This window comes from Arachis stenosperma, chromosome 2 (assembly GCF_014773155.1).
Source record: "Arachis stenosperma cultivar V10309 chromosome 2, arast.V10309.gnm1.PFL2, whole genome shotgun sequence".
Classification (NCBI taxonomy): domain Eukaryota; kingdom Viridiplantae; phylum Streptophyta; class Magnoliopsida; order Fabales; family Fabaceae; genus Arachis; species Arachis stenosperma.
Genome location: NC_080378.1, coordinates 12,142,112 through 12,157,631, shown reverse-complemented (window position 1 = coordinate 12,157,631; position 15,520 = coordinate 12,142,112). Strand labels below are relative to the sequence as shown.

Here is a 15,520-nt window from a genome sequence, read left to right as displayed (position 1 = left end):
GCCGCAATTTTGAGCATTGTTATATAAAGTGTCTGCATTCAAAACTGTATAAAGATTTCATGAAATTCACTTTGAAAACTGCAACCAGCCATTTCTTCCTCACTTGATTCTCACTCTTACGCACACCAATTGTTACGACTATTCCTCTTCCTCTTCTTAACTATCCCCTTCCAACAATAACAATAACAACAACAACAATCATCTCTATGCCGTTGTTTCCTATTTACTCCGCCTGCGCACCAATGTCTATTGCCACTCAGCACATTCTTCAAGTGAAGGACAAAATTGAACTTTCGGACATTGAGCGCAGAATCTTCGATAGGCTTCTCGCCACTCTCTGCCACTTTAACATCCAAACTCAGCTCTGCGTCGCCGGCGGCTGGGTATGCAACAAGGTCCCTCGATCTTTTCTCTCTACATAGTTTTTTACCTGTAATTTTTCCGTTTGGAGTTTGAATTTGGTTGGTTTTGCAGCTCCTGGGGGAGGATTGCTATGACATTGATATCGCTCTTGATAATATGATGGGGACTGATTTTGTCGACAAGGTGAGGGAGTACTTCTTGTCCATCGGTGAAGATGCTCAAGGTGTTTGCGTCATTGAGTCGTATGTTCTTCCCAATTTCCCATTCTTATTGCTTTTTTTAAAACATTTTTATTGTATGTTTCTCAAGTGTTACTCTATTTAGTCATGAAAATTGAATTCTTTGCAGCAATGTATATCTTAAATGGCATTTTTTTTTTGCAGCAACCCTGACCAGTCGAAACATTTGGTGACAACAAGGATGAATTTGTTTGATATATGGATTGATTTTGTTAACTTAAGGAGTGAAGAATATACTTAGAATAGCCGCATTCCTTCTAAGGTATGTTATAACATGTTCTTGTTATATGTATATTTCATATTATTCTCTTTTGATTTATTGTCGTATAACATGTTATGCTAATCCTACTTGTTGGAATCACTTCAATGTCTTGTCTTGTTATTGATGAAGGCGATATTCCTCTATGTTTTGCACACTCCTTGTTTTTTAAGCTAATTTTATGCCAACATGAAATGTTGATTATCCACTTTTGCAATGTGTGCTTGTGTATATTCTCCCCATTACCAAGTTGAGTTCTCAACCAAATAAAGTTTTTCATGTCTAACAGCAAAGCTTTGGCACACCTGAAGAGGATGCATATAGGAGGGATTTGACAATTAACAGGTATCTTTGTGTGCATATATCTGGGTCTATGGCCCATCATTTTTTCTATGAATGTTAGTTTGAGTCCCTATTCGGACATTTTAAATGATAGTTCTCTAAAGCTGTTTGGTTGTGCATGACAGCTTATTCTACAACATCAACACTGGTTCGGTTGAAGATTTCACGAAGAGAGGTTAGAATTGATCTTATTGCCAAAACAAGTATAAGAATTACTTGACCCTCCCTCCCCCTCTTCCCTCCACACATTTATTTTTTATATCTCCACATGTAACAATCTCTTTGGCACTTTGCAGGGATCTCAGACCTTAAGTCTGGAAGGATAGTGACTCCTTTACCTCCCAAGGCCACCTTTCTTGATGACCCTTTACGAGTTCTTCGAGCCATTAGATTTGGTATACTTTAATTTTTAAGATATTTGCATTTTGTATACCCTGTGAACATTTTTTTGTATGCTTTTATATGAAGCTTGAACTTGGTTTTCAGCTCTGCTTAAGAGAGATGTTTTATTATATATAGGTGCTAGATTTGAATTCATTCTAGATGAAGATCTGAAAGTAGCTGCTGCATGTGGTGATGTGAAAGATGTTCTTGCTGCTAAAATTAGCAACGAGCGCATTGGAACAGAGGTATGTGGTTTTCAATTATGGAATGCTATTGGATATTTTAACGGAAATAGCTTATATATAGTACTGAAAATTTAGTCGTCTATGGTCTCTTGTGTGTTGTTTTGTAGGTTGATCTTATGATATCCAGAAATCAACCTGTCAAGGCAATGACTCATATTTGTGATCTGACATTATTTTGGATTGTGTTCAGTCTTCCTCATGAGTTTGAACCTACTATTTCAGATGGATGTGAAAGGTAAGTTTGCAGGTTTTTTGCCCCGTTGTTTTTAATAGGTTAAAAGGTGTATAATGATTGCAAATCCTTTATTAATTTCAAACAAATCTTGCACATATAGAAAGAGTTAGCTGAATATTGCCACTTTTACCCAAAAAAAAGAAAGAATAAAAAACAATAATGGTTAGTGCACCACTAGCAGCCTTACATATTTGTTGTGAACTTCAAATTTGAAAGAAGTATCATTATACTCATTGTGAAGTGTGTTGTTATTGCACTCACACACACAATCCTCATATATATATATATATATATATATATATATATATATATATATTAAAGTTCATTTCTTTTTTTCCCCTCATCACCTTACATGTTATAAAAGCCTTGTGAAATATAATATATGGAGTTGTTTGTAAAACCAAATCTTATGAAAAAGAATAGAGGTGAAATCCATATATTGGATGGGAGATGCATCAATTTTATACATGAATACATATGGCCCTTCTTGGCTCTAGTATTCATTTAACTTTTGATACAAGATCAGACATGGGTTGAACTTGACAGATGACATGAATTGCCCAAGGGCAAGGCCCACAAAACCTGTGGATAAGAAAAAATTGTTTGGTTTACTAGCAATACTACAGTAGCAGTTGAACAAATTATGAAGAGACACTTTTCTCACCTTTATTCCATCCCTATGTAAAATGGCTAAACCCTATACTTGTAACATTTTTTCCTCTTGGCTCTCTATTTTGTTTTTTACTATACTCTTGCACAAGATAAAATGTTCATCTTTCTTGGCAATGGTGATCAGCTAGTTCTTTCACTTTATCTAGACATTGCATTGCTTACTTGGATACTGCATGGAATCTTCTCCATTTACTCAAAGAGTCAACCTTTACAGTGAGTAATGAGCTTTTCATTTTTACCATAATCCATTTTCACATATATTGTCACAATAAGAAGTTGTTGTCATTCCATTATCATTTTATTTTTGCTTGATTATATCTGGTCATGATAAATGATTTCTGTGTTACTTAGGACGAAGAAAGGAGGTTGTCACTTTTTGCTGCTTTGTTTCTCCCACTTAAAAATACCACTTACCAAGTAAAGAAAGCGAAGGTGGTATGTGTCTTGTCCGTTCTATGTGATACTAATTTTGAATTTGTAATTTTTTTGTGCTTTGAATCGATACATCTAGCAAAATGTCTAAATTAGAACTCTAGTGTCTTGCTTTGTTCTTCTCCTCTTTTTTTCATTGGTTTGTGTTTTGGAAGTATTTCATATTAGACATGTAGAAACCACAATCTATATCTTGTTAGACTGTCACGTGACACAAGTAGAGATGGCAACCACGCTATTGGACAATCTTGGGAGGGACTATTTGTCTCATTTCAAGGATTGGTAATATTGAGCTCAAGTTTTACCTGATACTCAATTGAAAACTCAAGCTGATTTTATCCACAAAATCTATTTACGAGGAACATTTTAATATTGTTATGTAATGCAGTTTCTTTAGTCAGTTTTCTTGTATTCCAATGACATGCTGGTTTAAGACAATAACATTATTTTGAATTATAGATTCCTGTTGTCAATTATATTATTCGTGACTCACTCAAGCAAAAATCCAAGGATGCAGAAATGGTCAGTTACCTTTATCCTTAGTAAACCCCAGAATAACAGAGTTCTAACATATGTAATATAAATCATTTCAGTTTTTTAGAATCTGGTTAATGTTTCTATTGGTTAATGTGTTTGTAATTGTGTTTCAAAATCCAGGTGCTTGATTTACACCGAGCATCACAAAAATTCTTGTCATTGATTCCTTGTCTTGCATCTAATGAGGGTTTGCAATCTGATGATGTTGGTTGGATGAGACGATTGATTGATGATGTCTCTATTGCTTCTAGAGTCCGGGTTCTAACAGGTAAATTGATCTTGGTTTGCTACCTTAGTATTGGCAGTTCTTCCTTATTATTTCTGGTAGCTTAGCTCTTGTTGCTCTCAATCTTCAGTTAACTTAATTTGCTAGTTTTGTAAGTTGTGCTGTATGCTAATTTTATTATGCTTTATTATGTTGTGGTTTTCATCTAAATTATTGGGTTTCCTAGTGGAACTTAGCCATAGACACTCCCCTCTGTTCATTTTTAATCATTGTTTCCTATATAGTATTTGCACTTCGCTCAAGCCACAATCTACACTTTACTTTTTAAGTAATCAAGTTTGTTTTAAGCTGCTTGCTATATTACCTCAATTTAATGAAAGGAAATCTATTGCTCTAGGATGTGACTATAAAGTTATTTTACATTATGGATTGCATCTGACATCACCAAGATTTTATATTTGATTTATTTAGGTTTTCTCTTGAGGGAGCTTAAAGATTTATGGAGAGTTGCACTATTGGTATCCATATTATTACATCCCATTGACATTAACAACATTGAGGATGAATCCTTACAATTGCACAAACTGAGATATCTGTTTAATACAGAGGAGAGTGCTATAATAAAACTAGGTGAGCTGTATTAGTCGTTTAACTTGTAGCATTGATGCCTGTATCTATTGCTTGCATCCTTTGAAGAATGAAGGTGTAAGATGTGTATAGCTTTTACTGAAAATTTACTGCAGCATCTACCTGTTCTACTTCATATTCGTGATCCTAGTTTGCTAAGCATTTGAAGTTGTATCTCTTTCTTTGTTCTATCTATGCTTGGCTTTATTTTAGTTGTAACTTTTACCACTTTAAGTGATTGGGAGCCCACACATTATGTAACTATTAACGTATTTTGGTGGATAACAGGCCTCAACAAAGTTTGGGAGGTGAAGCCATTGATCAGTGGCAAAGATGCTATGAATGTCTTACAGCTTAAAGGAGGAGGACCACTGGTTAAGGAGTGGGTAAGTCATTCTATTTACTGCATTTTTACTCGCACAGTCATGCACACTGAACGCTTACTAAATTTGAGGTTCTAATATACCATTTTCACTTGCAGCTAGAAAAATCAATGGCATGGCAACTTGCCAATCCTTCTGGAACTAGTAAGTAATGCATTGACTGGTTAAGAGAAGCCAATTCTAAGCGTGTAAAGTTGGAGTGATGTCGGAACGCTCATTTGTCTGTTCCATACCATGCACCGAGATGCCTTGGATGGAGGGAGCATAGCCAGAGTTAGCTGTGTGGACAGCAGATGATACTGGGAATCACTTCATGCACACATGACTTGTGGTTGTGCTGCCGCTTCAAAGTTGTATGAAGCTCACAATTTGGATGAAGATTTGCCTTATACTTGTGGATGAAGAAATATGTGAATAGGAATATAGGATAGATATTTTGGCCTTTCTTTTCTTGTCTAATTATAAACTCTTACCTCCTTTATACACTTTCTCAAATAATCTCTAACAGGCATGTTTCATGCCATCATAGTTTTTGTAAGCACTTGTATTTTATGTTGTGTTTTTACGGTTTTCCCTTTTTTACCCTTCTCTATAAACTAAGAATTGAACTTACCACTTATACTTTTGTTATACAAGCATAGAGCATGAGGGAAATTGGCAAGCGCCGCAATTTTGAGCAGTGTGTTATATAAAGCGTCTGCATTCAAAACCGTATAAGGATTCCATGAAATTCATTTTAAAAACTGCAACCAGCCATTTCTTCTTCACTAGATTCTCACTCTTACGCACACCAACTGTTACGACTATTCCTCTTCCTCTTCTTAACTATTCCCTTCTAACAAAAACAATAACAACAACAACAACTATTTCTATGCCTTCATTTTCAATTTACTCTGCCTGCGCACCAATTAAAATAGGATAAGTTTGTTTATTGTAAATTATAAAAATACTTTAATTCTGGGTTAGTATTAAATATCTCTTACATAACATAATCACATAGCTATGTATTCATGTTATGATTCAATTATTTCTTATTTTAAAAGCATATGGCTCGAACCTTGAATGATAGGGGGAAAAAAAAACACTCTTGCATCAAAAATAATTTTATACTTTATTTATTTATTTTTAATGAAACCTTGATCAGAACGTGGTTTTGCTTTGGTGCGTGCGTGCACATGATTTGAGGAAAAATTAGTGGTATACAAGGTTCTAAACAAGGTTAGCACACAAAAGACTCACCATAAAAGACATAGGCCCCACTACTTAATCCAAATGAAAAAGTATAGATAGATAATAAAAATATTAAACAATGTGAATAATAGATATATTGGATGTTCAATTTAATAGGTACATAGATAATTATGTTGATTATTTTTAATTAGATGATTATTTTTTTATTCGATTTACTCATACACAACTAACAATAGTTAGATGTTCAACTCATTAGTTTTGCTCTTATTATTCTAGTATTAAAGTTTAAAAAATAATTTAAAATAATTTTTTTTTTATTTTATTAGATTAATTCTAAAATCTATTATTCACATTATTTATAAATAAAATATTTTAAATTATAAAAAAAATTTTTATATAAAATATCTAAACATAAAAATAATTATTTAAAAAAAAAAAAAAAACAACCCAAACAAACCCTAAAAATCATTATCTAACCAGTAAAACCCGATCCAATACATCTCAACTTGCCCACTTGCTTCTTCTTGAATGTTGTTGCATTTGTATAATGTATTCATCAAACTTTATATTATTTTTTAAAATAAAATATTAAAGGTTGAGGTTCCACATGTCCTCATATTATTCAGGATTCTTCTGGCGGTGCGATAAAACTCTGCCATATTTTAATTAATTAATTAATTATTAACAATAACAACTAATATTGATGTTATCACAGTTTCTTATACATCCAAAAATAATAATTATATAATATTAAAATTATGTAGAAAATTACAAGCAAATAGAATATAGTAACTGATTACCTAATATTATTTATTTTATAAGAGACGATAATGATCTGATTTTATAATTTTCAAAAAAGAAAATTCTCTGATAGTGTTACCAAATTGGCAAATTCAGCATGAAACTGACTTATCTACAAAGTTCAATTTTTTAAATCGGAACTCATCAGAAAAAGAAAGAAAGTTCAACTTGCAACTTCAGTTTTATTTCTCTTTTAGAATAGTGATATGTCTACTCTGAAGCAAAGTTAAATCCCCAAACCAAAACCCTAGGTTCTCCCTGCAACATTTCTGCCACAGTGCTGCCGCGTCCGTGCTGTCGGCGTCGTCCGTGGCCAAGCCCTCTCTTGTAGCTCGGCGTCCTCCTTCCCCCTGTCCTCCGTCCGTCCTCCGTGGCTTCTCTGTTTTGTTGGCTTGAAGCAGCTCGCCGTGTCGTCGGTCGCCGTCGTCTCCCCGGTCGCCGTCCGTGTCTCCGTCGAAGGTTAGTGTCACTGCTTTCACTTCTTCAGTTCTTGTTCGTGTCTCAGTCTTCTCTCCCCAGAGCCTCTGTTTGCTGATTTTTAATGTGAAACTGTGAAATTGCTAATTTTTGCTGATTTTGTGCTGCTGCTCTTTCTTTACTTCCTGAAATTTTTGTTGAAATTTTCTTGTTGCTGCTAAAATTGAAAATCAAATCATTGTTGAAATTTTTGTTTAGGGATTAGGGATTGCTTGTTGCTGTTGTGTAATGTTTGTTGAAATTTCAGGTTTAGTGTGATTAGGGATTACTTGCTGCTGTTGAAATTTCAAGTTCAGTGTGACTAGGGATTATTTATTGCTGTGTTGTAATGTTTGTTGAAATTTCAGGTTTAGTGTGAATGTGTGATTAGGGATTACTTGCTGCTGTTGAAATTTCAGGTTCAGTGTGATTAGGGATTACTTGTTGCTGTACTTGCTGCTGTTGAAATTTCAGGTTCAGTGTGACTAGGGATTAGTTGTTGCTGTTTTGTTTGTTGAAATTTCAGGTATAGTGTGACTAGGGATTACTTGCTGCTGTTGAAATTTCAGGTTTAGTGTGATTAAGGATTACTTGTTGCTGTTTCATAATGTAATAATGTTTGTTGCTGAATGATAATTTGTACTGCTGCTGTTTTCAATTTTGTGAATGATTTATTAATTTCAGCTATGGATGATAGTATTAATCAAGAAGCAATTGCTGCTAACAATGCATTTGTGAATAATAACTTGCCTACCAATCCTCCTATTTTGATTTTGTTACTTTTAAATTTGCTCCAGTCCATTTACAGGTTCATAAACACGGATGAAGTTGCATTTGTTAATAACTTCTATGTTTCTTTTGCTTTTCTAGGGTTTTTAATTGATATATAGCTTCAATTCAGTCACTATTTTTTTTGCTGATCTGCTAATGGTTTACCATTGCTGCTTTTACAATTGCTGCAGCTGAATAGTTCCTGTGCATATGTGTGGACCATTTATTTAACGTACATGGCAACTTGAGAAAAACCAGAGCCATGCATTTGATATAAGGCTTAGCTTTTAGATTTGTATATTTAGTATTTACAACCTAAGCAATTTCTTTCTGCTATTATTATTATTATTGCTTACCGTATCTGTTTAGTAGTACTTTAATGTACTGATTTTGCTGTTTTTAGTGTTTAGTTTAGTGTCATCACTGCCTTGCTGAATGATGTTGCTAATGTACTGGTGTTGCTGTTTTAGTGTTTTGATAATGTACTGGTGTTGTTGTTTTAGTGTTTTATAATGTGTTGCTGTTTCATTGTTGCTGTTCGATAATATACTGGTGTTGCTGTTTTAGGGTTGCTGATGTACTTTGAATCTTTTAATATTTATATTAGACTATAATTATATTTTAGGGTGTTTAATTATAATTTATATATTATTTTATTCTAAAACGGTTTTTCCGGTTGAACCAGTAAACCAGTGAACCAATGACTAGAGTGGTTCGATAACCGGTCCGGTTCTCAGAACCTTTTAGATTTATGAGATACCAAAAATACCTTACATAAAAGTTAATATACCAAAAATGTCCCTAGCTTATCTAAAATAAAAAAACTAAAGTCTAAAACCCTTCTCTCTCTCTCTCTCTCTGTTCCCCGCTTGTTTGTTCCACAGCCACCAACTGCCAAGTGAGTGTCCCTGCTGCTCTTCTCCCGCCACTCCTCGCTGCAAAGCATACACACAATGATGTTGCCTTGCTTCTTTCCGTCATCAAAACCCTCGTTTTTGTGAAAACTAAAAGACTTTACCGATTTCAACGTGAAATGCTACCGTCAAATTTTGCCCCATCGGACTTTTGTCAACCTTAAACCCTAAATGTGAAATGCTATCATTTAGAATATGAAATTTTGTATGGAATTGTTTGTGGTGCAGTGGAGACTAGAGATGTTGATGCAGTTTCTCAAATAATTTGATAGGATCAATTTGGAAGCTGTGGTATTCAATTTTGTATCAATTATACAGTCCGCACAATGATGAAAAAAAAAACTGATTTATACAAAGGTTATTTATTTCATTTTGATTATATCATGCTGTTTAAAAAATAATTTTGTGTGTAACTATTAAAATATAATGTTTTATTTCATTTAAATTGTCATTCCAAATCATTTAATTGAATCACTTCCATTAGCATACTGAGTTGTTCCTAACATCAGAATTTAATTTTCTCACATATTTAACTTTCCAAACACTGTCAGTTAGTTCTTCAAAGTGCTTGGTTATGTCGTTGTTTCTTAACTATTTTCACTTGAAAATCATCGCATTCAAATCAATATCGTAACTTAAACATTTCTATACCTGATTTTCCATTTTGTCAAATTGAAGGAATTTTCTACCATAATGGAAGAGACTGAAACTTGTGCAAACCACAGCCCGCTCATTCTGTTAAAGCAAGGTGCTGAAGCTGTAAGTGCTAATATACGTCAATGTCATATTGTCAACTTCCTTTATATGAATTTTCAAAAACCCATCCATGTCTGATATAGTTGACTTGCTTTTTGTTCTGTTGATTTTAATCATTCTTCGTAGAGGGTTTTTGAGTCCAATTTTGTGGGGAGGAGGTCTGTTATCAAGGAACGCTTCTCAAAGAAGTATAGGCATCCAACTTTGGATACTAAGCTTACCCTTAGGCGCTTAAATGCTGTGAGTATCACGATAGTTCCATTATTTTCTGTTTATGTTTATTATGATGCCCAGGAATTCAATGACTTGGTTTAATTCATGTCTGTTGAAATGCTATCTTTTTACCAATCAAATCAATTTGTTTGAACAGGAGGCTAGGTGCATGACCAAAGCGAGAAAGCTTGGGGTTTGTACTCCTGCACTCTATGCCGTGGATACTGTGTTGAACACTTTAACTTTTGAGTATGTTGAGGGCCCTTCCCTCAAAGAAGTACTTCTTGAATTTGGGTTGAAAGGTGTTGTTGAAGAGCGGCTTGATGATATTGCTTCCCAAGTTGGTGATGCAATTGGTAAATTGCATGATGGTGGCCTTATTCATGGTGACTTAACAACATCAAATATGTTGCTGAAGAGTGGTACCAATCAATTGGTGAGTTGTTTTAACTGTCATCTCATTAAGTCATTAGGACTATTGTTATTTATAGACTTAAGTTATGTAATTATGGAAAATATCATAAAACTGATAAAACATAACTCAACTGTGTTTTTATGCAGGTCCTAATTGACTTTGGATTGAGCTTCACTTCAACTCTACCAGAAGATAAAGCTGTTGATTTGTATGTTCTGGAAAGAGCTCTTCTTTCAATGCATTCGTCATGTGGGAATGTGGTAATTCATTATGCCCTTTTTCAATAATCCTAACTTGTATGCACATATGCTGCAGATTAGAAGTGCCATTGTTTGTGTTTGATGTGCTTCAAACAAAATGGTGCTGTTAGAAATATTTCCAGTTGTGAATTGGGATTGCAGGCTTATTATATAGCTTTATGAGAACTATAAGAGTGCGCACCTATTAGAATTTCTAACGAGTCATCACTAGTTTCAACCTTGGGGTTTTTATTTATTTATTTATTTTTAAATTCTTAAATTGTAATGGCTTCTAAAGAGTCTGTGACATATATCGATAATATATATTACTAGTTGGGTTCTAGCTCTGAATGTGAGATATGACCTGAAACCAAGAAAAAATAATAATGCCTCGGCAGCTAGGTCAATGCATTAGTCCAAGTACTGCATAATCTCCTTCTAGAATGACTGCCTCTCATCGATTACTTGCACAAGAGTGTGTAACCCTGACTTGGCAATTAAAACTAAAGCCTAATTTCTGATTAGCATGATAATTAACCGAGTTCAAACATGCGGAGATGGTGAGACATTTCCCAAGATGCTCATGCTAGCTGAGTCAAGATTTCCAATGAGGGACTATAGATTGTTATTCTGTTCTAATATATAGCTTCTTTTATGCTGATCTAATATTCTTTGTGCTTGGTTTCTTTTATTGAAAAAAAAAAAGCTTTCTGCTTCATCAAACAGAGGCAACAAACAATCTTGATTTCTCACTTAGTACAATACCATAATCTTCCTTGACAGATGGATCGGATACTTGCTGCATACCGCAAGTCATCAAAGCAGTGGTCATCCACATTGAATAAACTTGCTCAAGGTATCAACTTCCCTCTTGTTTGAAATTTAGATTCCCCCCCCCCCCCCCCCCCCCTTCTTTTTTTTTTTTCCTTTTTCTTTTCAAGATGTCTTACCCATAGTCACACTTACAATTTACTGTAGTGCGACAAAGAGGGCGAAAGAGGACCATGGTTGGATGATTCTTTTTCAATAATAGTTTCCTTGCTGCAGTAAAAGAAATATGTTTTAGCAATGTAATGAATATTACTAATGTAATTTTCTTCTGAACATAATGTATTAGACTAGAAGTGTAAGTTATTAGGTGAAGGCTCAGAAATGGTATCATTATTATATTATCTCTGTAATATTTTCCATCTTCACTATGAACATATCCACATTATTTGGAATAGAAATTCAAAGTCACATTGCACTTTTAGTTGCCATTAGGGGTGGCAAACGCGCCTAAATCCGCTGGACTGGCCCGCATAACCCGCCAAAAAAGGCGGGTCGGACTGGAAAATTGAGGCTGCCTAACCCGCACCGCGGATTTTGGCGAGGCGGGGCAGGGCGGGCTTTTCCGTCAGGCTCAGGATTTTTTTCAAGATGTTTTAATTTAGTGTTTTGGATTATATTTTACGTTTGATTGATTATGTTCTAAATTTGTAGATGTTTAATTATATATTTTAGATAATATTTATTTTACTTTGTACAATGTTAATTTTATTATTTTGTTTTAAAAACTTGGTTTATGATTATGTTTATTACATATTTATAATTATAAAGAATGTTTATGAACTTAGAAATTATAAATTTTTATATTTTTAGAAATTACAAAAATTATTAAATTAATTGTGAAATTATATATATTATTTAATACTTAATAGTAAAAAAAAAAGAAATTTGGCAAGCTGGCAGGTGAGGCGAGTGAAGTTTTAGGACCGTTCTCACTAAGTGAGGTGGCACGGGCTTTTGGCAGGACGGGATTCTCCACTTGCCATCCGTTTGAATGGCTAAACATGCCCAACTAACAAATCAACCGTTTTAAGAATTGTATCGACCGTTTGAATGGCTAAACATGCCCAACTAACAAATCAACCGTTTTAAGAATTGTATCGACTGATTTAAAGAAACTTGTGAGCATCGTTTGATTATTTGGCGAACTAGCTATAGTTCTACTTCTACATTGATATGAAGTATTTTGTGTGCACTGATTGTGTATACATGTTCTCCTTTCCACACTGTTTTGGTGTTACACATCTAGATGTGAAAAATGATTTGGCTCACCTCTTATTGAAGATCTTACAATTTATCATCTTTTGCAACTTAGCCCTTGTTTTCTAAAATTATCATTTTATCTTTATACTTACTAAAATTTACATTATTAATCTCAACCTCCATTTGACTAAAATTACCCTCTACGGACTTATTTGAGTTTCAGATAACTTCTAATAAGCCAACTTTTGTATTTTTTACATCAAAGACCTCAAACTCTTCTAAAATTATAGTTTTGTCCTAATAGTATAACTCATATACTAGTTTTATGTTATTTACAATTTGACCCCTCATTCTAAAATAATTCTTAAATCTTCCATGTTTCATCAAATTCATCAAGAATTTACACATAACTTTAAATGATCATTCAAGCATCATCAGTCACACACTTTCAATTTATCAATACATCTATAAATCAACAATTAGATAAACTAGGTAAAACGATTCTTCTTAATCCTTAGCTTAATTCCAAGTCTTTTAATCAATTCTTGATTATTGAAAACCATCAATAAAACCTTTGATGCTTGAAAGCTTTGCAACATAAATGAAAGTTTTTGTTGTCTTATGTGTCTTGCTTCACTTCCATTCCTCAGTGAGCCTTCTGTCCTTGTTTTAGGAAGATGGGTTTCCTTCATAAATCAACTTGGAACATTTTACTCTTAGACTTTATACATAAATATGGTTAGACACTTCAATTTCAGATGATTATGACAATATGACAGTACTTTTCATATGCAAGACTTTATATTATAGCTGTTGTTATCATACATTTGTTTGGTCCACTCTTATTCAATGTATTTCTTTGAGGCTTTTGGATATCACATGCAATAGGTGAGTTTACCATACTCAGATAATTAAATCTACCCCTAATTTTTTGTCCTTCAAGGTTTCAATCTTATATCCACATGCCTCCATGTGAATTCTAATTTTAGAGAAGGATAGTGGTCCTTCAAGAAAAGCACATATTACTGTCCCTGAAAGGCATTAGTTTTTGTTTGATCACCAATTTTTTTTGCATGATAATAGTTAATACCCCTCTTGCTTTGGCAAAATATGATCACATATTATCCATTTATAAGATTATGAATTTCCCTAAGTCCAATCAGACTTAATTTAGTTTGATTTGACCTATTCAGTTATAGCGATATCCATTATTCTGATTGTTTAGTGTTGGCAGTTAGCGAGGTGTTTGGTTTTCATTTTCATATTTTTTGGTGTTTTATAAAGAAAAAAAGTAAAAATAGACCATGAAAAATGAAAATAAAAGACGAATTTTATTTTCACTATTTTTTTTATAAAATCCTAAAAACAAAATAAAAAACACAAACCAAACGCATTAATGTATCATTCCATTCAAATTATAGATAAATATATCGTGTAAGAAGTACAGACACATTGTTAAGCTGCTTTGTTCATGTTGAAAATCCTAAAACTAGACAATACTCGATCGACACACGTCTTTTTTACATCTCAATTTTTTCAAGTTCATAAGTTTCCATATTCATATCTCATATCTATGTTGGTATCAATGCTTCATAGATCATTACTTACCTCTATGATGCATATTGCAGAGAATTGAGCTGATGCATCAATACATTAATGCTCCTAAATTTTGTTTAGTCATTACTATTTCCTATAACTTAAACTTTGGTGGTTATATGTCACAATTAAGATTGTCCCATAGTATATGTGACAATGTCCTACTGCAATTAAGTGTGGTCCATGCATGAAAGAGATATGAAGATTCAGATTATCCATTATGTAATCTATATTAATGACCAAATCTGCCTCATTACTTTGATTGAGACAAGAACTGTTACATTGTGGAAAATTCAAAAATTCCAATTTGATTTTAGAGTCTTTGAGTTTTTGGGGTGGGGGTGTCCCACTAAAAAAGAAAATTGATCATGTGTTCAAATTAAATGTGTGCATAAGAATCAAGAATGTCTCTAAATTGTGGGGTAGCATGCTATTGACTGCTGCTGGGTCCAAAATCAGTGACACATGAGGATTGAAAGAAAATTAAAGGGCATTTCTGAAGCTGATTTTAGTTTTATTTATTTATTTTTTCAATTGACAAGGAATTAATTAAAATATTAATAGCTCAAAATCTAATAGAAGATATGGTTTATCCATTTAATCTATTGACCCTTCCATGGAAATTATGCTAAGAATTGAATTATATTGCCACTTACAAAATTGCCATGTGCTCTATGTTAGTATGTATGATCATATGTACATAGTGATCTCAAGTTCTCACTAAAAAAAAAAAATCATAGTTTATTGATTATAGGGTTTATATTATGGTGACAGAAAAAGAAAAAAGTGATTGAAAATAGAGAAGGATAATAAAAACATATAACAGACAAAAATAAAAAGATTAAACATTCAAATTAGTTCTTACAAAATTTTAAATCAAATACTTTATTTTTTAAAATTTTTTGGAAATTACCTTTTTAGGCAGTTTCTTTTCCGTTTTAAAGGGACACTAATTTATTCTTCTAATGATACTAAAAATTTGACTAAAATCGACGAAAAAACTAACCTATCATAAAAATTTGTTAAAAACGAAAGTGTCTGATCTAAAATTCATTAGAATCCATTTGCATGTTTACCCAAATAATGAAAATAACTAATAGCATGTTTGGTTTTTCTTTTGGAAAGCTTTATGTCATGCTTTTGGAGATCTTAAATAAAATTCAAAACATTCTATAACAAGAAGGAAACAATGC

The 15,520-nt window shown here is 33.2% G+C and overlaps 1 protein-coding gene and 1 pseudogene across 1 annotated transcript; both read left to right on the top strand.

Annotated features, from left to right (window-relative positions):
- Window positions 1–117: 117 nt before the first annotated feature.
- On the top strand, window positions 118–5,616 carry LOC130960944 (tRNA nucleotidyltransferase cca2-like; annotated as a pseudogene).
- A 1,395-nt stretch (window positions 5,617–7,011) lies between these two features.
- On the top strand, window positions 7,012–12,228 carry LOC130962337 (uncharacterized). Its single transcript, XM_057888557.1, has 7 exons — window positions 7,012–7,395; window positions 9,756–9,836; window positions 9,960–10,073; window positions 10,204–10,482; window positions 10,608–10,721; window positions 11,484–11,556; window positions 11,679–12,228. Exons 2-7 carry the CDS (start codon window positions 9,771–9,773, stop codon window positions 11,714–11,716), a joined length of 684 nt encoding a protein of 227 aa, XP_057744540.1. The 5' UTR covers window positions 7,012–7,395; window positions 9,756–9,770; the 3' UTR covers window positions 11,717–12,228.
- The last annotated feature ends 3,292 nt before the right edge of the window (window positions 12,229–15,520 follow it).

What these genes read in the sequence shown, in the direction of transcription:
- LOC130962337 (XM_057888557.1), top strand. Translation starts at nt 9,771, where the DNA reads ATGGAAGAGACTGAAACTTGTGCAAACCACAGCCCGCTCATTCTGTTA. An exon ending in TAAAGCAAGGTGCTGAAGCT is followed by an intron (nt 9,837 to 9,959) that starts GTAAGTGCTAAT and finishes CATTCTTCGTAG; the next exon opens with AGGGTTTTTGAGTCCAATTT. An exon ending in AGAGTGGTACCAATCAATTG is followed by an intron (nt 10,483 to 10,607) that starts GTGAGTTGTTTT and finishes GTTTTTATGCAG; the next exon opens with GTCCTAATTGACTTTGGATT.